The sequence below is a fragment of the Notolepis coatsorum genome, assembly GCF_963971535.1.
Source record: "Notolepis coatsorum genome assembly, chromosome: 6".
Classification (NCBI taxonomy): Eukaryota; Metazoa; Chordata; class Actinopteri; order Aulopiformes; family Paralepididae; genus Notolepis; species Notolepis coatsorum.
Window position 1 is genome coordinate 175,398,650 of NC_140170.1, and position 26,771 is coordinate 175,425,420.

The 26,771-nt window shown below is 45.1% G+C and overlaps 1 protein-coding gene across 2 annotated transcripts in view; it reads left to right on the top strand.

The window, feature by feature from the left end:
* stab1 (stabilin 1) overlaps positions 1-26,771 on the top strand; it is a 335,483-nt gene that overhangs the window by 247,399 nt on the left and 61,313 nt on the right. For both annotated transcript variants that reach the window (XM_084317601.1, XM_084317602.1), the window contains one exon: positions 13,085-13,234. In XM_084317601.1, coding sequence (XP_084173727.1) covers positions 13,085-13,234 — 150 coding nt within the window. The remainder of the gene's footprint in view (positions 1-13,084; positions 13,235-26,771) is intronic.

Below are 26,771 nucleotides of genomic sequence, written 5' to 3' on the forward strand. Positions count from 1 at the left end.
CGGGTCGGTCCATTATTTCACATCCCATGGGGGGTGTTTCCTCATTTTCATGACCATATATGGATAATCATGCACGAGCATTGACGGTAGAACAAAGTGGTATTCATCAACACGGAGGAGCATAGAGCCTGCGTATGCACGTGTGATGAATGCCGACTTCCCTGTGCGTACGCTAGTTCTACATTCCGTGCTTACGTGTGGAAGTAGGTCAAGTTCAAAGTCCACGTTGATGCATGAGGGCCCAGGTCAGGGCAGTCTAACACAATATTAACAAACTAAACACAAGCAAAGATTACAACAACACAGACAGGAGAGAACATCACACCAGGGGAGGGAACAACAAAAATGACAACACACACCACGAAATCACACCAATCAAACTATTAATTATATGAATAACATTAGTCAATATGTTTAATGTGCTAGCCTGCACCATCTGCTGTTGACCACTAGAGGGTGGTATGAGACCATTGAAAGGAGGTAGAGAGTGTCCAGTGTTATTGTTCAGACCATTGAAAGGAGGTAGAGAGTGTCCAGTGTTATTGTTCTCCTTAACCCAGGCTCAACAGGACCTGGGATCGTTACACTTACTGAGACGAGATACAAAAACAGGTAACGAAGACGAGGGCTGAGCGTAGCTCACAGGAACGAAACAAAACACTAAGACGAGCAGGGCTGGGTAAACATACAGAGGCTCAGACAAGAGTTGAGTTGCCGTAACATGGATACGAGAATATGCTCCACGAGCTGAGGGTAACTGCTCACACGAGCTGGGTTGCGAATACAAAATACAAGTAGGAAACCGTAACAGGAAACGAGCGCCGGACAACGGCAGGGCGAAACACTAAATACTAAACACTGATTACTAGACAGGAAACAGCTGGGATGACTAGGGTAACAGAATCACTAACAATGAATACATGAGACTGGACTAGACAATAATACAATAGACAGAATGAATACAACAAGACAAGGATACTAGACTAATAGGCAGGAATATTACAGACACAAAACAATAGGAAGTAACACGGCAGAGATCAAACATGACAAATAAATAACGCTAAAATAACGGGTCATCTCTGACAGGAGTAGTACCGCCAAAAGGCCACCGGATGGTGCCAGATGATACTGTTAATTTTTTTTCGAGAAGTCCAAAATGTTCCCAAAAGGCGGACCACAACAATTAGGTTGGTTATTAGGTTGGTTATTAAGTTGGTTATTATTATTTCTTTTTTTTCCACAATATTTTTATTTACATTTTTCAATTAGGTTGGTTATTATGTTGGTTATTAGGTTGGGTATTAGGTTGGTTATTAGGTTGGTTATTAGGTTGGATATTAGGTTGGTTATTAGGTTGGATATTAGGTTGGTTATTAAGTTGGTTATTAGGTTGGTTATTAAGTTGGCTGTAAGTTGGTTATTAGGTTGGATATTAGGTTGGTTATTAAGTTGGTTATTATGTTGGTTATTAAGTTGGCTGTAAGTTGGTTATTATGTTGGTTATTATGTTGGTTATTAAGTTGGTTATTAGGTTGGTTATTAGGTTGGTTATTATGTTGGTTATTAGGTTGGTTATTATGTTGGTTATTAGGTTGGTTATTAGGTTGGTTATTATGTTGGTTATTAGATTGGTTTTTAGGTTGGTTATTAAGTTGGTTATTAGGTTGGTTATTAGGTTGGTTATTAAGTTGGTTATTAGGTTGGTTATTAGGTTGGTTATTATGTTGGTTATTAAGTTGGTTAATATGTTGGTTATTAGGTTGGTTATTAGGTTGGTTATTAGGTTGGTTATTAGGTTGGTTATTAGGTTGGTTATTATGTTGGTTATTCGGTTGGTTATTAGGTTGGTTATTAGGTTGGTTATTAAGTTGGTTATTAGGTTGGTTATTAAGTTGGCTGTAAGTTGGTTATTAGGTTGGCTGTAAGTTGATTATTAAGTTGGTTATTAAGTTGGTCATTAGGTTGGTTATTAAGTTGGCTGTAAATTGGTCATTAGGTTGGTTATTAAGTTGGCTGTAAGTTGGTTATTAGGTTGGTTATTAGGTTGGTTATTAGGTTGGTTATTAGGTTGGTTATTAAGTTGGCTGTAAGTTGGTTATTAAGTTGGTTATTAGATTGGTTATTAGGTTGGTTATTAGGTTGGTTATTAGATTGGTTATTAGGTTGGTTATTAGGTTGGTTATTAGGTTGGTTATTAGGTTGGTTATTAAGTTGGCTGTAAGTTGGTTATTAGGTTGGTTAGTAGGTTGGTTATTAGGTTGGTTAACAAGTTGGCTGTAAGTTGGTCTTCCATGACATCATCATCATGGCGAGATGCCCAATGTTCTAAAGATCAGTTAGAATCACCAGCTGCTTAACGACGGTCGGGACGATGGAGCGAACATGGCCACCATTGAGAACCTTAACGGTCCGAGCGCTCCGGTTTCACACTGTGGGCGCGATCAAGCAGAGAAGGGATTTTATTGATTGGTTATATTTTATTGATGAAGTTATATGAGGGTGGCAGGGAAAATGTGCCCCCCCCCCCCCCTAGAGGCCAAACTAATCTGGCTCACATGGAGGTAGAGTAAGATACACATAGAATACATCTATCTCCACAACCTGCAACGTATGACAGTTAGGGTACCTTGTGTATTCTGTTCTCATATTTTTGTATTTAGTTTAAATTGTATTGTCTATATGTATGTCTTTCTTCTATTAGCCTGCCCATACCTCCCCTCCCCCATGCTGCTTTGATGCCCGAATTACCCCAAGGGGATCAATAAAGGAATATCGTATCTTATCTGGTACCCAGCTATAATTGTGTGTGTGTGTGTGTGTGTGTGTGCGTGCGCGTGCGAGAGAGATAGAGAGAGAGAGAGAGAGAGAGAGAGAGAGAGAGAGAGAGAGAGAGAGAGAGAGAGAGAGAGAGAGAGAGAGAGAGAGAGAGAGAGAGAGAGAGGGACTGTTAAATACAAAAGGAAACACACACACACATTAAAGTCGTTAGAGGACTTCCTCCTTCCCTAACTACACCCTGTGGTGTTACATGATTGGTTGATCTCAGATGACATGGTTGCATAAAAATGAGGTATAGTTACCTCACTCCTTCTCCTTCCATATATGGTCGTGGTCACTTCCTGTTATAACGACACATATCCTCTAGATGGCACTTTGGTTACACCTGTAAATACATGTAGTGTCCTATGATCAATAGTAATGATGGTAAATCAGTTGAGCTCCCTTTTGTAGTGTAATTATGGTAAATCAGTTGTGCTCCCTTTTGTAGTGTAATTGTGGTAAATCAGTTGTGCTCCCTCTTGTGGTGACATTATAGTAAATCAGTTGTGCTCCCTCTTGTGGTGAAATGATGGTAAATCTGTTGTGCTCCCTCTTGTGGTGTAATTATAGTAAATCAGTTGTGCTCCCTCTTGTGGTGTAATGATGGTAAATCAATTGTGCTCCCTCTTGTGGTGTAATGATGGTAAATCAATTGTGCTCCCTCTTGTGGTGTAATTATGGTAAATGAGTTGTGCTCCCTCTTTTAGTGTAATTATGGTAAATCAGTTGTGCTCCCTCTTGTGGTGACATTATGGTAAATCAGTTGTGCTCCCTTTTGTAGTGTAATTGTGGTAAATCAGTTGTGCTCCCTCTTGTGGTGACATTATAGTAAATCAGTTGTGCTCCCTCTTGTGGTGTAATGATGGTAAATCAATTGTGCTCCCTCTTGTGGTGTAATTATGGTAAATGAGTTGTGCTCCCTCTTTTAGTGTAATTATGGTAAATCAGTTGTGCTCCCTCTTGTGGTGTAATGATGGTAAATCAGTTGTGCTCCCTCTTGTGGTGTAATTATGGTAAATCAGTTGTGCTCCCTCTTGTGGTGTAATGATGGTAAATCAGTTGTGCTCCCTCTTGTGGTGTAATGATGGTAAATCAGTTGTGCTCCCTCTTTTAGTGTAATTATGGTAAATCAGTTGTGCTCCCTCTTGTGGTGTAATTATGGTCAATCAGTTGTGCTCCCTCTTGTGGTGTAATTATGGTAAATCAGTTGTGCTCCCTCTTGTGGTGTAATGATGGTAAATCAGTTGTGCTCCCTCTTGTGGTGTAATTATGGTAAATCAGTTGTGCTCCCTCTTGTGGTGTAATTATGGTAAATCAGTTGTGCTCCCTCTTCTGGTGTAATTATGGTAAATCAGTTGTGCTCCCTCTTGTGGTGTAATGATGGTAAATCAGTTGTGCTCCCTCTTGTGGTGTAATGATGGTAAATCAGTTGTGCTCCCTCTTGTGGTGTAATGATGGTAAATCAGTTGTGCTCCCTCTTGTAGTGTGATTATGGTAAATCAGTTGTGCTCCCTCTTGTGGTGTAATTATGGTAAATCAATTGTGCTTCCTCTTGTGGTGTAATTATGGTAAATCAATTGTGCTCCCTCTTGTGGTGTTAGTAGTAACAGGTACTTTGAAACAATGTTTTGGACAATCCTGTGGGCTAGACATAATTTAATAAAACTCTCTCTTCCACGTTCAGCTGTCTAAGCTGATAAAATGGGTTGGAAGGAGAATGAATGAATGAATGAATGAATGAATGAATGAATGCATGAATGAATGAATGAATGAATGAATGAATGAATGAATGAATGAATGAATGAATGAAAACTTTATTTAACAGATTGCAGAATGGGTACAATACAGTACGGCTCAATACATACAATTGTTAAGGGGATGCAGACCAGAGAAAGACGTTTGTCTTGTTTACATCAGGGTCCCCCATTTTCAATTCATAGTGACATTTATGACATACATGACGTCATGACATTTATGGCATGAGAGGAGATGTGTCCTAGATCGAAGTTAAAGGATCAACCATATGAATTCTTTTTTTTATGTCTGAATTTTATGTCTGAATTTTGAGGATCATAGGGACACTGGTACTGGTAGTATGGGAAGTTCAAATGGAGACGACATGAAGCAATGAGAGGTGATGCACCCAGAGTTGTACGCTGTACGAGTGATAATTGTGAATAAAAAACCAAAGTGAGAACTAACCCCTGAGTCGGTGAGTCGTCAATAACGGGTGAAAGTGGGTACTCTCACAGAGACACACCTGTCCATGCAAGCTCCAGGCCAGGTCAACTTGTTTTTACCTTGTTTTTACCATCATTTTATATTTTTACCTCTTGAAAGTTTTCCATCTGATATGCAATTTGAAATCTCATGGTAATCATGTGGAAAACGGTGGATGTTTTTTTTTTACACACTTTTGATTTCTGGTGGAGTCATCCTGCCTCGGCCGGGAGCATGTCAATGTTCCCCGGGTCCTATGTTCCCCGGGTTCTATGTTCCCCGCTTTGATTGATTGATTGATTGATTGAACATTTTAGACCACCAGCCCTGATTCCAAACTCTAACCTTAACCAGTTCGAAAGAGGGCCTAAGCTTAACCGTTAGAAACAAGGCGGACATTAATAATTAATTAAATAATAAAAATTTATAAAATGTTCAATCTATTAATCAATCAAGGCGGGGAACATAGAACCCGGGGAACATAGGACCCGGGGAACATAGGGATGATCCCCCTCGGCCTACACCCTCTGGTTGCCTGAATTAGCCTAGCCTAAGCTCAAGTTGCAGCTACTGTACCAGCAGGCTAGCAGCCCAGCCCAGGCTAGGCTCCAGCAGTCCAGCTACCACCATCAGGCCAGGCCCAAGCTTCACCTACTCAGCTACCACCAGCAGGCCAGGCCCAGGCTCCACCTGCTCAGCTACCACCATCAGGCCAGGCCCAGGCTTCACCTGCTCAGCTACCACCATCAGGCCAGGCCCAGGCTTCACCTGCTCAGCTACCACCATCAGGCCAGGCCCAGGCTTCACCTGCTCAGCTACCACCATCAGGCCAGGCCCAGGCTTCACCTGCTCAGCTACCACCACCAGGCCAGCCCAAGGCTACCAGCTACCAGCCAACATTTTAATACAAGGAGAAGTGTGACGCTAGAAAGAGCTTTCAGTATGCCACCAAAGAAATTGCAGATGGACTGCAAAGGAGAAAAACCAGAGGGGGATCAGGTCTCTCTTGCTCAGGTAACAGAGTTACTACAACAGCAGAAAGACATGTTTACTACACTCTTACAGCAGCAACAGGATAACTTGAGAGGCTTTGTTAAAATGATTATGAACTCCACTAACACCAGGCTGGATGTCATTACAAAGAAGGTTCAGGAAATCGGGTCTAGTATTCAATTTACTCAAAAGGATGTAGATGATATGAAAACTCAAAATGTGCAACAGTCTGAATATTGTAAGTCTAAGCAAGCCGAAATCTTGAAAAATAGTGACGGCCTGTCAGCTGTCACAGACTAAATGGAATATGCAGAAGGACAATCGAGAAGGAGCAACTTGGTTCTTGGCGGCATCGGCGACGAGCCTGAGGAGACCTGGGCGCAAACCAAGGAAAAGGTGAAGGACATTCTTGTGGACAAGCTCAAGCTTCAACGAGGCATTGAAATTGAGCGAGCTCACCGTACTGGGAAGCCAGCCGCTCACAACACCAGACCCAGACCCATAGTGGTGAAGTTCTTGAGGTTCAAGGACAGATCAGCGGTTTTGGAGAGAGCCAAAAATCTCACTACATGAGGGACGAACATCTACATTAATGAAGATTACACTGACACAGTCAGAATGAAAAGGAAAGAGCTACTCCTTAAATTGAGGGAAGCCCGGGAGAGGGGTGAGATTGCCTTTCTGAGGCATGACAAGCTGATCATTCGCCCCCCCCCACAGCACCCCAGAGCCTAATTGTATCACTGGACTTTTAAAGGTATGTCTGATATGACCTAATTATGAACACATGACAATAGTGTCAGACTGTTAATCTGCCAAAGAAGGGTATGTTACTTGCTCATTTGAATGTGTGTAGTCTGAGGAACAAGGTGCATGAATTATGCCATTTGGTAGAATCAAATAATATACACATACTTGCTATCTCAGAAACACACTCATCTTTTGGTTATTCAGAGGTTGCAATGCATGGTTACAATCTATTCAGAAAGGATAGAGATAAGAATGGTGGCGGAGTTCTGATTTATGTACAGAATCATATTCCAGCTAAAGTACGATACGACTTAATGAAAAATGAAATAGAAGCCTTATGGTTACAAATACAATTGCCAAATTTAAAACCCATATTAATTGGATGCTGTTATAGGCCACCAAGTGCCAGTTCAAATTATCTAGATGGTATATGTGAAATGTTAGACAACACAGCTGATTGTAATAGTGAAATATATTTAATGGGAGACCTGAATATCAATGCCTTCAATGAGAAATGCCCCATGTGGAACAAGATTGCATTAGCTGTCAAAATGTGTAATATGACTCAGGTAATGACATCAGTCACCAACCAGAATGGCTACAAATAAACATGGGGCCATTACAACAACCTGCATTGATCATATACTAACAGGCCAGTGCACTGCACTAAAGTGTTGTCACTTACAGTTGGTTTTAGTGATCATAACCTAGTTGCTATTGTACGGAAGACCAAAATACCTAAAGCTGGCTCCAAGATAAATTATAGAAGGTCTTATAAGGGGTTTAATCCGGCGCAATTTGTGGAGGAGCTAAAGAATAAGCAATGGTTTGATGTTTGCCATGAAGAAAACCCAGAAAAAGCACTGGGAGTAATTATGAAGTATTTCATGAGGATTGCCGATCAGCATGCTCCAATGAGAAAATGGTCGGCACGGTCAAATTGTGCACCTTGGTTGAATAATGAGATGAGAAGTTTGATGGTCCAACAAGATGATGCAAAAAAAAACTGCAAATAGAACAGGTATTCTATGTGACAAACAACATTACTGTAAACTAAGAAACGCGGTAACCAAATTGAATACATGTAGAGGAATACTACATGCAGAAAATCAGTGATTCTAAGATTATGGAGAACGTTAAATAACATAATGGGGAGGAACTCAAACATGCATCCTTCCTTTATAGAAACAGAGGGTAAATTCCTTACCAAGCAGCAGATATTGCAAATCATTTTAATGATTACTTTACAAATAAAGTAGACAAGTTGAGGAATGCCATGAGGCCACCTTTTGTGCCATGCTCTCCCCTGATAAGTGGCTGTCTAGCACACAGCCAAGGCCAGTGTCTCCCACTGCTACACTAACACTATTACATTGGGTTTAAGGTAGTGTCGGTATTAGCAGAGGGTGAATGAATGAATGAATGAATGAATGAATGAATGAATGAATGAATGAATGAATGAATGAATGAATGAATGAATGAAAACTTTATTTAACAGATTGCAGAATGGGTACAATACAGTACGGCTCAATACACACAATTGTTAAGGGGATGCAGACCACAGAGAAAGACGTTTGTCTTGTTTACATCAGGGTCCCCCATTTTCATTTCATATTGACATTTAAGACATACTCAACATACATGACATTTATGGCATAGGGACATATAGGTATTTAGTACTGATACATTTGTGACATATACAGTATTCAAATATACAGTACTGTTACTCATAGATCCTGACAGAGTATATACATATGATGGGGAGGGGACTGTACATTAGGAGGGGGTGGGTGGGTGGGAAAGAAATATACATATACGGCGGGGAGAGAATATATACATGCGGTGGGGAGGAGACTGTCTATTTTAGGAGGGGGTGGGGGGTTTGGACATTTCCGGTGGCCAGTTTCGAAAATTGCAGCCTCCCGTAGGTGCTTTTTAAGAGCGGTTTTGAATGTGGGCCTCCCACACGTTACTCCTCACCACTGAGCGATCGCGCTGTGCAGGTGAAAAGATGCGACGGCTGCCTCCTCGTGTACCGGAGGGGACACGTGATGCAAGGCTTCGTCCACATTGCAGCCGACCAGTGGGAGGCATGGTCTAACAACGTTCGAGACAGGGGAGGGTAGAATTGGATAATACGAAATTGGGATGGGAGAAAAATAGAAAAACAGGGAGAAAAAGTAGATAAGAAAATTTAATAAAATAAAAAGTAAATGTTTTGTTTACTCACATTTCTGTTTACTTGTTGCTAATTGCCTGTTTTTGAGTTCCAGCTGAGAGGTAGGAGCTGGAAAACATAACGGTTCCATAGCCTGAAGTCTTATCTAGTACAGATCCAAAGTTTATAACAATCCCACTGAAATTTTGTGTTTTACAAAGGTGTTTGCAATGTGTGTACCGGCAATAATTTGGCATGATTATCCAAAATGGCCGCTCGTTGATTCCGACGTGCTAGTCAAAACAAAACACTTGTCCGGCTTCTTCTTTGTCTTTCTCGTTGCAATCACCCCTCACATGGGATACCCTTGGCTCCAGAATTTCATTGGCTACAAAGGTGGTCAATATTTTTCGCAATCAGAGGTGAGGGGTCCGTTCAGGGTCTGACCAGTTCTGAATGGCTTGTCAAATGATGCTCGTCGGATGTTTGGTCCTGTAACCCGAGACTGGAAGCATGCAATAGGTCGAGTAGAGTGACAATCGAAAGGCGGCAAATTCAACTGTCCAACAATGTATTGGTTGATCGGCAAAAACACAGCGCAGAGCCAGCAGACGAGGGCAAAGTGCCCGTCATTTACCTGTTTAACAGGTAAATTATTGCCTTTAAAGTGGTGTTTGGTTTTGAAGTTCGGCAGGGGCCTATTTGGTGACAGATAAGGCTGTAGGCTTTGTCCTAGAGTGACAGAGAGGTTGAAATCGCCAAGCAACCAGGGGTGACGTATCAATCGACTGTTGTTTAGGCCAGGGGTGAGGTCACTAGACCTCTAACCAGAGATATGAGTTAGAAGGCTGAGTTAGAAGGGGGAGGAGAACATTCCTCTAAGATAACAAGTGACAAAAAAGGAGTTCTGTTTCGCTCATTCCGCCCAGTTGTTTCTTGAACTAGCAGGGAGAGAGAGAGGGAGAGAGAGAGAGAGAGAGAGAGAGAGAGAGAGAGAGAGAGAGAGAGAGAGAGAGAGACCTTTAGACCCCCGTTATAAACTTCCTTTTGGTATAAAAATGGACAAATTCAGTGTACGCTGTTCATTATGCCACCGGGAAATATAGCGTGTTTCAGACTTGGTATGATGGAATCTGTATTCATTGAGGAGTATCTGTTTGTTGAAAAAGGCTGATGATGAGTCCATCTGATAGATTTGTATCCATTTTGATGAACAGAGGTTCAGAGAGGATGAACTTGTGGAACTGACGGATATGCCGCGGTCCGTTAGCAAGGTCCTTGAAGTGCTTAAATTGCTTGATTTTTGAGAAAAAATTTAAGCCAAGGCCTGGAATTCCTTGAAAACAGCCAATCTTTTAACAAGGTGCTTAAAAAGTCCAACCATTCACATTGAAAGTTTTGTTCATCCATGATAAAATTGTTCTGAATCAAGAAATAGATCTAAAGTGTAACTAATTGTCTGAAATTGGTTTTAAGCCATACATATTGGATCCGAAAAATAGTGCTTGGAAAAGTACTTGAAAGTCCTTGAATTTCAGTAAATCAGTAAATCAAATCAAATTTATTTGTAAGGCCCGACAACACACGTTAATGTCCCCATGGGTCGGACACATCTTCTTTAAACAAGGCAAGAAGAAACATCACAATAAGTCAAGAAACAAAACAAGAACACCATAAGGTCCAACAAATTTAAAATAAATGCAAAATAAATGAATGCAATGCGAACACTCCCAGACATACCCCATTGCGAAGGTAAGGAAAAACTCACTAAAACCTAGCACTAGGGAAAAATGCACCACAGGCAATGTGGAGGAGAGAAACCTTAGAATGGCCAATTCAAGGGGGGATCTCCCTTCTTAGATGTCGGTGATAGTAGTGTTGCAGATGGACAGTTGGTAAGCATGCACTCATGTGTATAATGAAACACAGATGAGTGCATGCAATAGCAATTGAACATTTAGACATTTAAGATAGAGCTGATAGCGATAGCAACTGAACATTTTGAAAGATTAAAGATAGAGCTGATAGCGGATCTATTTGAGGCACAGGGGCGGCATTGAAGCTGTTCCATGGGACCAGTTGAGACAGAGACAGAGGTTAAAAGGTTCTCCCATGTCTGCAGAAAGGCAGACATGGGAGAAACTAGACATCCTAACTAAACTAGACAGATTAATCTAAAGGTCAGTCCCTGACCAGGTGAGATCAGGGTAGGTTGAAGGAGAGAGAGAAAAGATGGGTCTTAAGCAGGGATTTAAAGGCTTCGACAGAGCAGGCGCCCCTGACGACGGCAGGTAATTTGTTCCACAGGTAGGGAGCGCGGTAGACAAAGGCTCTGTGGCCGGCGGATTTCTTTTTAACCATAGGAATCGATAGAAGCCCCGCATTTTGTGAGCGCAGAGCACGAGCGGGCGAGTATCGGGAGATGAGATCGGATAGATAGAGCGGTGCAAGCCCATTAGACATTTTGTAGGTGAGGAGTAGCACTTTAAAGTCAGATCGGGCTTGAATAGGAAGCCAATGTAGGGCGGACAAAACTGGTGTGATGTGATACAATTTTCTAGTTCTAGTTAGTATCCGTGCAGCCGCACTTTGCACGAGTTGAAGATTTTTGATGCTTGAATTAGGTAGGCCTGAAAAAAGTGCATTACAGTAGTCTAGCCGTGATGAGACAATAGCATGAATCAGGGTTTCAGCATCAGCCAGAGTTAAAATGGGGCAAATTTATGCGATATTACGAAGATGGAAGAAGGCAATTTTGGTGACATTTTTATATGTGCATTAAATGAAAGGGAGGAATAAAAAATTACTCAGAGGTTTTTTATGGTGGAGCTCTGGGATACATGACGAGTATCAAAGTTGAGGGAGATGTCCTGAAACAGGCCTCTGTGGTTTGGGGGGCCAACAATTAACATCTCAGTTTTATCTGCATTAAGGAGTAGAACGTTTTGCGACATCCACTTTTTGACGGCAAGCAGGCAGGCCTCAAGATTTTGTAATTGGGAGGAATCATTTGGCTTAATAGGTATATATAATTGGGTGTCATCAGCGTAAAAATGAAAGTTTATGCCAAATTTGCGTATGATATTGCCCAGGGGTAGCATGTAAATCGAAAATAGCAAAGGGCCCAGGACAGAGCCTTGTGGGACACCACATTGCACTGGGAGGGTCTCAGATGTTAAATCATTATAGACCACGCAGTGTGTTCTATCAGTTAAATAAGATTTAAACCAAGCAAGTGCGTGACCCCGAATGCCAACATGATTCTCAAGCCGACATAGAAGAATCGAATAATCGATAGTGTCAAAGGCTGCACTGAGATCAAGCAGTAAGAGCACAGAAGTAGAGAGAGCAGTAAGTCATTTGTAACTTTGGTAACCGCCGTTTCGGTGGAGTGTAAGGCTCTAAAGCCAGATTGAAAAGATTCATTATGATTATTGTTTGATAAATGGTCAGTGAGTTGCGTTGCGACAATCCGTTCTAACACTTTGGATAGGAACGGAAGATTGGAGATGGGTCTGTAATTTTTCAAGATTAAAGGGTCGAGGTTCGGTTTTTTAAGTAGTGGTTTAATGACGGCTGATTTAAAGGCCAGGGGCACCACGCCAGTAGACAAGGAGGTGTTGAAGATATTGAGTAGGGCAGGGCCTAGAGTTGGGAAGAGTTTTTTGATGAGAGTTGCTGGAAGAGGGTCAAATAGACAGGTTGAGGGTTTAGCCGCACCAACTAATTTAGAGAGGGCACTAAGTGAGACGTTTTCAAGGCAGCATAGCGTATGGCTGGATTCAAAGTCAGGGGGAAGGCCCATCAGAGGTTGGGAGGGACTCTGATTGTTGAGTAAGCCAACAATTTCATCTCTTATGAGATACATTTTCATGGTAAAGAATTTAATGAATTCGTTAGCCGAGAACGCATGGTTTAGGGCACTGATCACTTTGCACGTACAGGTAATCTGTAAGCAACCCAGATGATATGTTCTGTGTTCTGTGTTCTCTGTTCCCTCCAGACTCCCCACCATGCTTCCAGAGAACCCAGATGATATGTTCCGTGTTCTCTGTGTTCTCTGTTCCCTCCAGACTCCCCACCATGCTTCCAGAGAACCCAGATGATATGTTCTGTGTTCTCCGTGTTCTCTGTTCCCTCCAGACTCCCCACCAGGCTTCCAGAGGCCAGATCCACTCCAGTGGCACAATGTCTGCCATTTTGGTGTCGTTGCTGTTGGTGTGTCTACTAGCTGGGCTGGGATACTACGTCTTCAAACACAAGAACGATGCCTTCCGTTTCCAGTACTTCAGGGTAAGATCCAAACACCTCACCTCACATTATGTTTGTCATCTTGACATATTAGTGCAGTGTCCGTTCAAAACGTGGCCATTCATAACTGGATGACTACTGGGCCTCCATGCAGTGCCATAGCTCTGTTCCCTGTCCCTAGACAGAACAACCTTTTCCTTTACCGCTTATCAAGCGGGCAGAAAAGTGGCAATTCTTTAACTTCAACTTGAGGACTGCATACTTTTTTTGCAAACCAAAACAACATACTTTATACTTATAGCACATGCATGAGCCTGGTCTCTTTTGAAAGATGACATTCTGAAGTTTCTGATTCCAGAAAGAAAATGCCCTTTTAGTGCTAACGTAATAGAGTACAATAGGTCTGAACTTGAGTTGTAGAAAAACTTGTTACTCATGTTTTTCTGTAGTAGTTAGTAGTCCAGAGGTAGTATTTCCCCAGAAGGTGGTATGTCTTACAAATACAGATGGAGCCATAGCCTGAAACCTTATGTAGTACATATCCAAATTTCATAAATATCCATTCAGAAATGATTGATTAGGAGTGATTTTGGTAAACTGTGTACAAAGAAAAACTCAGTTTTCTCATAGACTTCAATTCATTTGGATTCCTGTTAAAGAATTTAGTTGTTCACCTACATCCCTGATTCACACATCCCCACATGGGGTATCATTGCAAGCCACACTCATTGGCTACAACGATCCACAATCATTTTCGAGATCGGATCTAGATTGACGGAACTACTGCAGCCTGAGTCGGGAGTGGTATTTTGCGCAATACAGTGTACTTTGCACAAGCCTCCAATACCGGCATGTAACTCGAGAACCGCTCAACGGATTTTGTCGGATTTTGTCGCTATCGACAGGCAACAAATAGGCCTTCAATTCGATATATATATATTGTATTACAAAATATGCACACCCGAGCCACTAGGGGTCGCCAAATTGCCGGTTGCAAAAAGTCAGAAAAACGTCCTGTTGCAGGCTAAGAGGTTACGGGGGGGGGGGGGGGGGGGGGGGTGAAAAGGGGAAACACACAAGACACTAAAATAACCGAATAATGTGCGCTAACTAGCAGAAGAAGAACAGGGGAACGAGACAGCTAGGGATGGGGGAAGGGAAGAAATCTTTTTAAAAGATATTCCCTTAACCATTCTACCAGCTGAAAGTTAAATACTACGGTCTTAACCATTCTACCAGTTGAAAGTTAAATACTACGGTCTTAACCATTCTACCACCTGAAAGTTAAATACTATGATCTTAACACATTGGACGCCAGACCCGAGTATAGTCGGGTTAACTCGCAGACGGGTCGGGTTTTAATCGTTATTTCTTTTATTAGCGATATCCATTCATTTTCATCCATCCAACCTGATGTTATCGTTGGGAATGGGTCTGAGCTCGCAAAAGGGCAAATACCGCCGCCTATCGTCTCCCGGGTGGTATTGCACATCATTGGATTGGATTGGCTGGGGATGTGCATCAAAAAAAAAATTGGTCCAGGTTTTCCTTCTCGGGCATGCAGTATATTATACCACAGACATATTTTAAGCACTCGCAAATATCCCTGTCCTTCTAGACCTAATTCAGTCATATAGCTCCGGTGCTGAATGTTCTATTCCATTCTACCAGCTGAAAGTTAAATACTACAGTCTTAACCATTCTACCACCTGAAAGTTAAATACTACAGTCTTAACCATTCTACCGTCTGAAAGTTAAATACTACAGTCTTAACCATTCTACCACCTGGAAGTTAAATACTACAGTCTTAACCATTCTACCACCTGAAAGTTAAATACTACAGTCTTAACCATTCTACCACCTGGAAGTTAAATACTACAGTCTTAACCATTCTACCACCTGGAAGTTAAATACTACAATCTTAACCATTCTACCACCTGGAAGTTAAATACTACAGTCTTAACCATTCTACCACCTGAAAGTTAAATACTACAGTCTTAACCATTCTACCACCTGACAGTTAAATACTATGGTCTCAACCACCAACACTTGAAAGTTAAATAGATTCAAGATTCAAGAGTTGTATTTGTCACATACAAACACAAGACATGTAGTGAAATGTAGGTGGCCATGCCCGCCTAGATTGTGCAAAAATACAAATAATAAAATAAAGGTTTTACACAAAAAGACATAAGAATAAAATACAGTACTAAACGTAAGAAATAAAAAGTAATAACTAATAATATACAAGTCAAATATACACGGTCTACTACACTCTTAACCATTCTACCACCTGCAAGTTAAAGACCACTGTCTTAAACATTCAGCCACTTGAAAAGGATCTTATTCAGGTAGTGAAGTTGTGGTATTTAACCATTTCCCTACCATACTACCAAAGGGTTAACCCTTTCACTGTGACAATACAGAACCCCTTTCACTGCCACACAACAAAGGGTTAACCCTTTCACAACCACACTACAGAAGGTTAACCCTTTCACTACCACACTACAGATGGTTAACCGTCTGTAGTGTGGTAGTGAAAGGTTACCCTTCTGTAGTGTGGTAGTGAAAGGTTAACCTTCTGTAGTGTGGTAGTGAAAGGTAACCTTCTGTAGTGTGGTAGTGAAAGGTAACCTTCTGTAGTGTGGTAGTAAAAAGTTAACCTTCTGTAGTGTGGTAGTGAAAGGTTAACCGTCTGTAGTGTGGTAGTGAAAGGGTTAATGGAGGAGTAAGTTTACTACTGCAAGGCCTGCCTGGTCATGTGGCACTTTTTTATGTTTTGGCTTCCATCTGTCTTGTCATGTGGTGTCTACTCAGTAGAGCTGCTGTGTGACGACCAGACTTCCCCACAGAGATCAATAAAGAATCTAGAAAGGAGCGGGACTTGAACAAGATGGATGCCAACTCCCTTTAACCCTTTCACTGCCGCACTACCAAACGGTTAACCCTTTCACTGCGACAATACACAGAAGGTTAACCCTTTTCACTGCCACACTACAGAAGGTTAACCCTTTACTATCACACTACCGACGGTGGAGAGGAGGACGAGGAATAAGCTGGACACTGTACTGGAAAACCCCTCCCACCCCTTCTATGAGGAGCTAGCCAAGATGAGGTGCACCTTACATGAAATAGATTTTCTCCTGATTTAGGGAGCGGCTACATTGATCCATCACAAAACGGAGAGAAAACAGACGGCAGGTATTGTTTATTGTTTATTTTGGATCCCCATTAGTCTTCTACGGACAGCGATGTATCGCTCAGTTGCAAATGTTCATCCTCTCGGAGATGAACTCGTCCGGCCTGTCCAGGCGCATACACAGCCACCAGCCTTACCCTCCCAATGTAACGGAGGTCCGTGAGTATATCCACAGACCACAGTCACGATGGACTTCAAGGGTTGTGAAGTGACTGTGGCACATAGCGGTACTGCAATTAAACTCATCCATCCATAAAAGGCATACAGACACGTTACCAAACGGTGAGTTCACCTCTTGGTATAGTGGTCTGCGATGACGCCCGCGGCGCGGGAGGCCCGGGTTCGAGACTCACTCGGGGCAATCCCTTAACAGGGGTCGGACTTTAACACAACGCAGAGATGGCAATATGAGACCGGCTACACCAATACAGACCAGTTAAGAGCATTCATCTTATCAGAAGGGTGTAACATACATAACCTACATACATTTCTATAGGGCAGAAAGAATGAGCCATATTCCTTTCAGACCTTTACATGTAACAGTGGTGTGAAAGGAACCTGTCTAGACCTCTACATGTAACGTAAGGTTATCCTATAACCCTAGTTATATGATACTGGCTGAGCGTCTCGCTCTGCCTACTGAGATATAACCAACCATCAACTCCTCACTCAACTCGGGGGTGGTCCCTACCTCCCTAAAACAAGCCAGAGTCACGCCGCTCATAAAAAAACCAACCCTGAACCCTACCGTCATAGGCAACTACCGTCCTGTCTCTCTTCTCTCCTTCCTTTCTAAAACACTTGAACGTGCTGTATCCAACCAACTTACTGCTTATCTCTTACAGAATGACCTCCTAGACCCTAATCAGTCAGGCTTCAGGACTGGTCACTCCACAGAGACAGCCCTCATTGCGGTCACAGAGGCACTTCACTTAGCAAAAGCGAAAGGCCTCTCCTCTGTCCTGATTCTCCTAGATCTATCTGCAGCCTTCGACACAGTCAACCACCAGATCCTCCTTGCGGCCCTCGCAGGAATGGGAGTGGCTGGCTCTGCGCTGACATGGCTGTCATCATACCTCAATGACCGCTCCTACCAAGTGTCATGGAGAGGGACCCTGTCGGCCACCCGCCCCCTGCGGACGGGTGTCCCCCAGGGCTCGGTTTTAGGACCCCTTCTCTTCTCCCTCTACACTAAATCACTGGGTAACATTATCACGTCTCATGGCTTCTCCTACCATTGTAATGCCGACGATACTCAACTCTTCCTCTCCTTCCCTCCCTCAGATATCCACGTCTCTGAGCGGATCTCGGCCTGTCTGTCCGACATCTCCGCCTGGATGACGTCCAACCACCTCAAACTGAACCTAAGCAAAACAGAATTGCTCCACCTGCCGGCCAAATCCTCCCCCCTAACCGACCTTTCAATCACAGTCGAGAATGCAGCTGTGACTGCGTCCCCGACCGCCAAGAACCTTGGTGTTGTCCTCGACGACCAGTTGAACTTCTCTGCTCACATCGCAGCGACGACCAGAACCTGCCGATTCCTCCTGAGCAACGTCAGAAGGATACGCCCCTTCCTGACAAAAGAAGCCACCCAACTCCTCGTCCAATCAACAGTCATCTCCCGCCTCGACTACTGCAATGCACTGCTCGCTGGCCTCCCGGCCACTGCCACTAAGCCTCTTCAACTCATTCAGAACGCAGCGGCCCGCCTGATCTCAAACCTACCGAAGTCGGCCCATGTCACCCCACTTCTTAGGGACCTGCACTGGCTCCCCATTGCTGCACGAATCCGCTTCAAGGCCCTCGACCTAGCATACCGTGCGGCAAAGGGAACCGCTCCCGCCTACCTCCGGTCAATGGTGTCTAACTACACACCCTCAAGACCCCTACGCTCTGCATCTTCTGGCCGCCTCAGACCTACTCCTATCCAAGCTCCGGGAGGGTCATCAAAGAGAAGTCGCCTATTCTCAGTCCTTGCCCCACAATGGTGGAATGAACTACCCACCCCAGTTAGGACAGCCGAATCACGTCCAATCTTTCGCCGTCGACTAAAGACGCACTTCTTCAACCATTATCTGAATTAAAAAAAAAAAAAAAAAAAAAAAAAAATCTAACCCTAACTAACCGTACTGTCATGCACTTGTCCTAATAAACTAACCTACACTGTAGCACTCAACACTTTGATGAACATTGTTACTCAGCTGATAGAGTTGTGCCCTTCCTGATGGCTTGTCGTACAGAACTTGTAAGTCGCTTTGGATAAAAGCGTCAGCTAAATGACTAAATGTAAATGTAAATGTATATAACCCATCATCTCTAGCATCTAGTGTGCTCCGGGAAACAAAACAAATGCACCCACTTGCACGTGACCACGCCACTCCCATGCGTCCCCTATATTACGCCGGAAGTGGTCACGCCTCACCCTTCCCAGTTCGATTTCCATAAGCGGAAAACATCCAAGGGACCTCAAGAGCGAGACGCTCAGCCAGTATCATATAACTAGGGTTATAGGATAACCTTACGTTATATATCAACTGGCTATCGCGTCTCGCTCTGCCTACTGAGATAAGGGCAGAGCGGACGTGTGGCCTCGACAAATGCACCCCCTGAGGGCCCGTAAGCCCCAGCCAGGGAGGAGGGGAGTCCCGTCCACCCGCCCGTCCTAACGAAGGGGGGGAGGCAGTCAACTCCACCAAAGTGCGAAAAAAGGGGAACCAGGCACCCCCGAACACACAGCACCCCACGGTCCACACCCACACACCCCTGCTAGCCCACCTGATGGCGGGATGCAGGAGAGGTCCCAGACCTCAGGACCGCCTGGGAGACAGAACCCCCAGTCATGTCCACGAGGTAAAACCTAACGAAAGGACTCAGGGAGGACCAGGAGGCCGCAGCACAAATGTCCTCCACTGAGGCCCCCCCTAACAGGGCAGCAGAGGCCGCCACACCACGAGTGGAGTGCGCCCTGACGCCCCCGGGGGGAACCTGTCCAGCCAACGTGTAGCAAAGGGCAATGCCCTCGCACAACCAATGTGACAGGCGCTGCCTGGACAGCGCCTCACCCGCGCGAGGGCCACCGTAACAAACAAACAGTTGATCGGAAGCCCTGAGACCCCGCGTGCGACTAAGGTAAACCTTCAGTGCATGGACAGGACACGACAGGTGAAGGCTCACCTCCAACCCACTAGCGTGAGGAGGAGAGCGAAATGCCTGAAGCACCATATCCCAGGAGCAACAAGAGCTCCGGATATTCTTTGGCACGAAGGCCGGATCAGGCCACAGAGTCGCCTGCTATTGGCCCGAATAGACAGGTACTCCGACCGCACCGAAAGAGCACATGGCTCACCCACGCATTCAGCGGAGGTGATGGCCCAAAAAAGGAACGTGGTCATAAGACAGACGATCCAATGGCGCCTGCTCAAGAGGCTCAAACGGGGCCCCCAACAGCCTTTCCAGAACAGTTGGAGGTCCCGACTCGGAGACAGAGAACGTTCCACAGGCTTGAGACGCCGTGCGCCAAGCAAGAACGTCCCACGAGAGGGTGGCTGAACAATGTTCAGCCCCCCACTCTCGACCATACGCCACTTCCCTGGGTAAGCCGCAGTAGTGGACGGAGTGCGTGCGTTCCGGATGGCGTTAACCACAGAAGAGTTAAGACGCATCCCCACCAGATTCACCCTTTCAGCAGCCAAGCCTAGAGGCTGCCCCAGAACAGGAGGCAGAACATAGTTCCGCGTGCCTGAGACAGGGCCCGCGGTGACCACGGAACAGGCCACAGCGGGTCACCAAGAGCTGAATCAGGGCCGGGAACCACACAGCCGAGCCCCGGCCCGGCGCAACCAGGATCAAAGTCCCTTGCTCCTGGCGTGCCCGCCCCAACAGCTGAGCTATCAGGTGTATGGGGGGGAACGCGTACAGAATCCCGGGCGGCCACGGATACATCGAGAAGGCATCCACCCCCAGAGAGGGGTTGTCCTTCCGACTGACCGAGAACCACAAAGGGCACCGGTGGGACTGTCTGCTCGCAACAGGTCCACCATGGCATCCCCAAATCGGTCCCAGACCTGTCTGACTATGTCTGGACGTAGTCCCCACTCGTCGGGGAGGACCGCCCCGCGACATCACATCTGAACCCACATCCTCCCTGCCGGGGATGTGGAGAGCCCTCAGGCTGCGCAGATTGAGAGACGCCCATAGCCAGAGCTCGACGCCGCCCGGTGCAGACGGGGGGAGCGTACTCCTCCCTGTCTGTCGATATACAACGCTGACGTCGTGTTGTCCGTCCTGATCAAAACATGCTTGCCCACCACAAGGTGGCCGAGCCATTTGAGGACCAGAAGGGCAGCCTTCAATTCCAACACATTGAAATGTAGTGCAGACCAGGCAGCATGATCCTGCCAGTTGCCCCCTACTGCGTTGGCCCAACACGTCCCCCCCCATCCGGTGAGGGAGGCGTTGGTGAAGACCGTGACGTGTGACAGCCTGCTGCCCATGGGGACCCCGCTAGTGAGGGCCCCCACTACTGACATGCAAACCTTCAGCCGCTTCCACTTGTCTCTCACCGGGTCTATTTCCATACTGGAAAACCACCTCTGTATCCTCCTCATGAAGAGGAGGCCAAGAGGTACCACAGAGTGAGCAGATGCCATCATACCGAGCAGGCGCATCACGGACAGCGCCGTAACCGTCCTAGCTTAGAAATAAGCCCAAGTACTCCACCCGTTGACTGGGAAGAGGAGTACTCTTGTTCCAGTCTACAGCAAAACCCAGGCTGGTGAGGAATCCCACCACCTGTCTGGTATGAGACCTGGCGATCTTCTCTGACCGGCCGATGACCAGAACGTCGTCCAGGGTAGAATAAAACTCGTATCCCCTAACGACGCAGAGGCCCCAGTGCGGTCTCCACGCACTTGGTGAAGATGCGAGGAGCCAGAGAGTAGCCGAACGGCAGCCTCTGGTACTCGTACGCTAAGCCCTGAAAAAGGAAGCGTAGGTATGTCCTAGAAGGGAAGATCGGGATGCGAATACGCATCCTTCAGGTCTATGGAGGTGAACCAGTCCCCCACCTGACAGCGCTTAACAGGTTGGTGACGGTCAACATTCTGAACCTTCCATGGGACAGGTCCAGTATGGGTCTGACACCCCCCCCCCCCCCCCCCCCCAGATTTCTCGGGCACCAGAGAATATCGGGAGGAAGCGCCGCTCATCGCGTCCTCCCATGGGACCACGACAATGGCCTGTTTCCCCGCCAGAGAACAAATCTCCTCGGCCAGGGCTGTCACTGCCGCGGACTCTATAATAGAGTCTGTACCAAACCCAAAAATGGAGGGTGGGGGTGTGTAAACTGTAACACAAGCGCCGCCCTCAGCGTTCTCTCCATCCACACCGACATATGACTACCACTGCAGCCATACGTGGTAAAAATTCCAAAGCGCCCCCGCCGCCAACTGCCGCTGGTCCGCTAGGAATCGTAGATAGGTGGCCCGGTCCCTCCCGCTGTGCGTTGTCCACCCTGGTCTCGCCAACCACGTGAGCAGGGTGTCTCGTGGAGCCGGGATATCGCATCCTGACTCTACCAACGAGGCAATCGCACCCAAGGGGGGGACCCGGACAGAAGGGGCGGTCTGATACGGGGGGAGCGGCCATCACCCCTGGTGACATAGGCTCCCCCGCTGAGCATCTTCCCGGCTTAGCTTGCTGAGGACAGCCTGCTCTGCAGCTGGACATGCATGGTGTGTGGTCCTCACACTGCCCGATAGGGTGGGTCTCTACACACCGTAGCCCTGTAGTGATATTACTACCACCCAAATTACGCGTGCCTGCTGACCACCGTAGGATTGGAAGTCCAGACGGGGGAGGCACTAACATAATACCCGGCCTGGCGAGGGCGGGGCTGGGGGAAACTCACGCTGCGACCTCCTGGGCCTAGAGTTCCCCCTCTGACAACTTTTTTTAGATACAGGGAACCCTGCTCCGTCGACAGATACAACACCAGGCTCACCAAACACAGACGCAGGACGTGTGGTGTGGGAGCCGCTTGACAGCACAGCATTCTCATAGACAGACCCAGGCCTAGCTAGCAACTGGGTGTCAGCCCCTGTCTCCATGAGAAGCGAAATGTGGGGCCGCTTGCGCTTCACTGGAAGAACGCGGCCGCAGCCAAAGGGGACAAATCAGAGCCCTGTGTCCCGTAGCGTAGCGGGGGGGAGTAACCGGAGAGCGTGCTAGACACAGTTAGATGGCAACGGTTTTTTAGGGGGTGCCCATCTAATATAGCCGATCCCTTTGGCCTCCGAGGCTGTCGGCCTTGTGATCACCTGTTTTCCTTGTGTCCAGGGTATCTCAGGCGGGGGAAACATGGCCGGGGGCCTCGCCGGAGCCACTGGCGAGGCCGTGCTCTCACTTCTGGCTGCGCGGCGTGGGGCAGCGTGGGGCCCAGGTCAAATACCGCCCGCGCCTCCGTGGACAGACCAAGGTCCACCCGCGGAGAGGGGAGCCCTGAGGAGGAGACCCCTCCCCTCCTCAAGGGGAGATTGCTGCAACCAAAGATGCCTGTGAACAAGCGTTGACAGCATCCTAGCCCTCCCTGCGATTATAGCTTGCGGCTAGGTCAAAAGCTGAATAACCTCAAAACCTCGCGTGATGGTTTTGACGTCGGCTGGCCCTAAGGCCCCACCACCCGACAACATTTTTGACCGAAAAGCAGCCAATTGAGCAATGTTGTCAGTTGCTGCTCAATTCTGTACCGCGGTATAAGCTTCATTAGCCCACCAGCCACCTGGCGGGACACCGTTTCACCATGTCAGGGCAAAGGACTGATGCCACCTGCTTCACTAAGCACGGAACACCAGTGGTGGCTGCTGACCAAAGTCTACTACTAGTGAAGCACTGCTCCACTAGTAGTTTATTGTTGTTTATTGTTTAAAAGGATCCCCATTAGCTGTCACCTAAGTGGCGAGCTAGTCTTCCTGGGGTCCACACAGAAAGACAACAGAAAACACAAAACATAACAACATGAGATACATATGACAATCACAATTAACAATGATAATCTAAAAACAGTAAAACATTGTAGACATCATTATCAACATCAGAATATTTTGCTCACATATTTAAGTAGTGCATTCTCAGCTGGTATTTGAAAGACACTTTACTATTCAATTTACTTATGTTCAGTGGGCAGTTATTCCAATGATTGATGGCACAATAAACAACAGTCCTCTTTAAAGCATTTGATTTTCGATGTGGTAACATAATCTGTCCATCATCAGCTGACCTATATAAGATTGAACCTGACTGCATCTGACAATTTGTTTGTATAAGAAAACAGGTTGAGACGAAAAGACAGTGTTCCTGAAAAATTTTACTGTGTTGAAAACCAGCCTATTCTCTACCGTTAACCATGAGAGTTGCCGGTGCATAGTTATAGTGTTTGTTCTCATGAAACAATGTAAGACTAACCTTGCAGCTCTGTTCTGGGCAGTTTGCAATTTCTTTAGTTGACCTTTGGATGCAGAGGACCATGTAACAACCTCCACTGCAGTGTGCACCCGTGAAGGGATAAATTAATGAATGAACGAAAACTCTATTAACATATTGCAGAATGGGCTAGCCCAATACACACAATTGTTAAGGGGATGCAGACCAGAGAAAACGTTAGTCCTGTCTACATCAGGGTCCCCCATTTTCAATTCATAGATTCACAAAAAGCACACCTGCCCTGAGCCCTGTCGTCAGCCCATCCACCCATGTAAAGGGTAAATAAGCCTCCGCTAAACCCCCAACATTAGACACCGATTGACCGTCAGCATGAATGGTTAAAAGGAGGGAAGACAGTAAAGACAGCCCTCGGCGGGGTACATGGGAAACAGCGCCCCAACACTGTAGCATTAGCATTAGCTGCGCGCTAGGATACTTGGATAAACATCCAAAAGTGAGTCATGATGACCACGTTTATCCAAATATCCCGCCCCCCGCGCCAATACATCACCCGGCTGTCTCACGAAACAACGAGCAGTATTACATGTACCAATGCCTGCTAGTGCAGGTCCTACCTGGGCGCGACATAGCTTGACTGCTTACCGTCGTGCAAAGTCCCTCGGTCTGCTGTCATGCGACGAGGAACAAACAGCATAGGGCCGTCGTGCTGTCAGGACGTGCCGAGAAGGTTCCGGGGGCTGGCGAACTTCTGGCGAATTCCCAACATTGTGTAATATCTGCTTCATAACAATCTCCAGTTCCGAAGTGCATCTAGCTGCTTCCGCGTTGGAAACGAATGAGGAAGGGTGAGGCGTGACCACTTCCGGCGTAATATAGGGGACGCATGGGAGTGGCGTGGTCACGTGCAAGTGGGTGCATTTGTTTCCCGGAGCACACTAGGTGCTAGAGATGATGGGTTATATCTCAGTAGGCAGAGCGAGACGCGATAGCCAGTTGATATATAACAGTGGTGTGAAAGGAACCTGTCTAGACCTCTACATGTAACAGTGGTGTGAAAGGAACCTGTCTAGACCTCTACATGTAACAGTGGTGTGAAAGGAGCCTGCACCCATGGCCATAACCTATGAAGATGATATAAGAACAGAGAGGAAGATTATATAATAACAGAGAGGAAGAAGAACAGAGAGGAAGATGATATAACAACAGAGAGGAAGATGATATAATAACAGAAAGGAAGATGATATAAGACAGAGAGGAAGATGATATAATAACAGAGAGGAAGATGATATAAGAACAAAGAGGAAAATGATATAAGAACAGAGAGGAAGATGATATAACAACAGAGAGGAAGATGATATAATAACAGAAAGGAAGATGATATAAGACAGAGAGGAAGGTGATATAACAACAGAAAGGAAGATGATATAACAACAGAGAGGAAGATTATATAAGAACAGAGAGGAAGATTATACAAGAAAAGACAGGAAGATGATGTTTGTGTTCAACAACGAGCCAGGAGACTAGAGCGTGTGTGTCAGCTGTGCGTCTGTATTGCCAACCCATAACACGACACCATAGTTTACATCCTGGTCCCTGCTGGGACGTACCAACTACACACACCACTGTGGGGGGGTTTATATAACATTCACCATTCCTTTGTAACAGATGATACATAAAACAGGCAGGGAGATGATATAAGAACAGAGAGGAAGATGATATAAGAACAAAGAGGAAGATGATATAAGAACAGAGAGGAAGATGATATAAGAACAGAGAGGAATATGATATAAGAACAAAGAGGAAGATGATATAAGAACAGAGAGGAAGATGATATAAGAACAAAGAGGAAGATGATATAAGAACAGAGAGGAAGATGATATGAGAACAGAGAGGAAGATGATATAAGAACAGAGAGGAAGATGATATAAGAACAAAGAGGAAGATGATATAAGAACAGAGAGGAAGATGATACAAGAACAGAGATGAAGATTATATAAGAACAGAGGAAGATGATATAAGAACAGAGAGGAAGATGATATAAGAACAGAGAGGAAGATTATATAAGAACAGAGGAAGATGATATAAGAACAGAGAGAAAGATGATACAATATCAGAGAGGAAGATGATATAAGAAAAGAGAGGAAGATGATATGAGAACAAAGAGGAAGATGATATAAGAACAGAGAGGAAGATGATATAAGAAAAGAGAGGAAGATGATATAAGAACAAAGAGGAAGATGCTATAAGAACAAAGAGGAAGATGATACAAGAACAGAGAGGAAGATGATATAAGAACAGAGAGGAAGATGATTCAAGAACAGAGAGGAAGATGATATAAGAAAAGAGAGGAAGATGATATAAGAACAGAGGAAGATGATGATATAGATTATATAAGAATAAAGAGGAAGATGATACAATAACAGAGAGGAAGATTATATAAGAACAGAGGAAGATGATATAATAACAGAGAGGAAGATGATATAATAACAGAGAGGAAGATGATATAAGAACAGAGAGGAAGATGATATAAGAACAGAGAGGAAGATGATATAATAACAGAGAGGAAGATGATATAATAACAGAGAGGAAGATGATATAATAACAGAGAGGAAGATGATATAAGAACAGAGGAAGATGATATAATAACAGAGAGGAAGATGATATAATAACAGAGAGGAAGATGATATAATAACAGAGAGGAAGATGATATAAGAACAGAGAGGAAGATGATATAATAACAGAGGAAGATGATATAATAACAGAGAGGAAGATGATATAATAACAGAGAGGAAGATGATATAATAACAGAGAGGAAGATGATATAAGAACAGAGAGGAAGATGATATAATAACAGAGGAAGATGATATAATAACAGAGAGGAAGATGATATAATAACAGAGAGGAAGATGATATAATAACAGAGAGGAAGATTATATA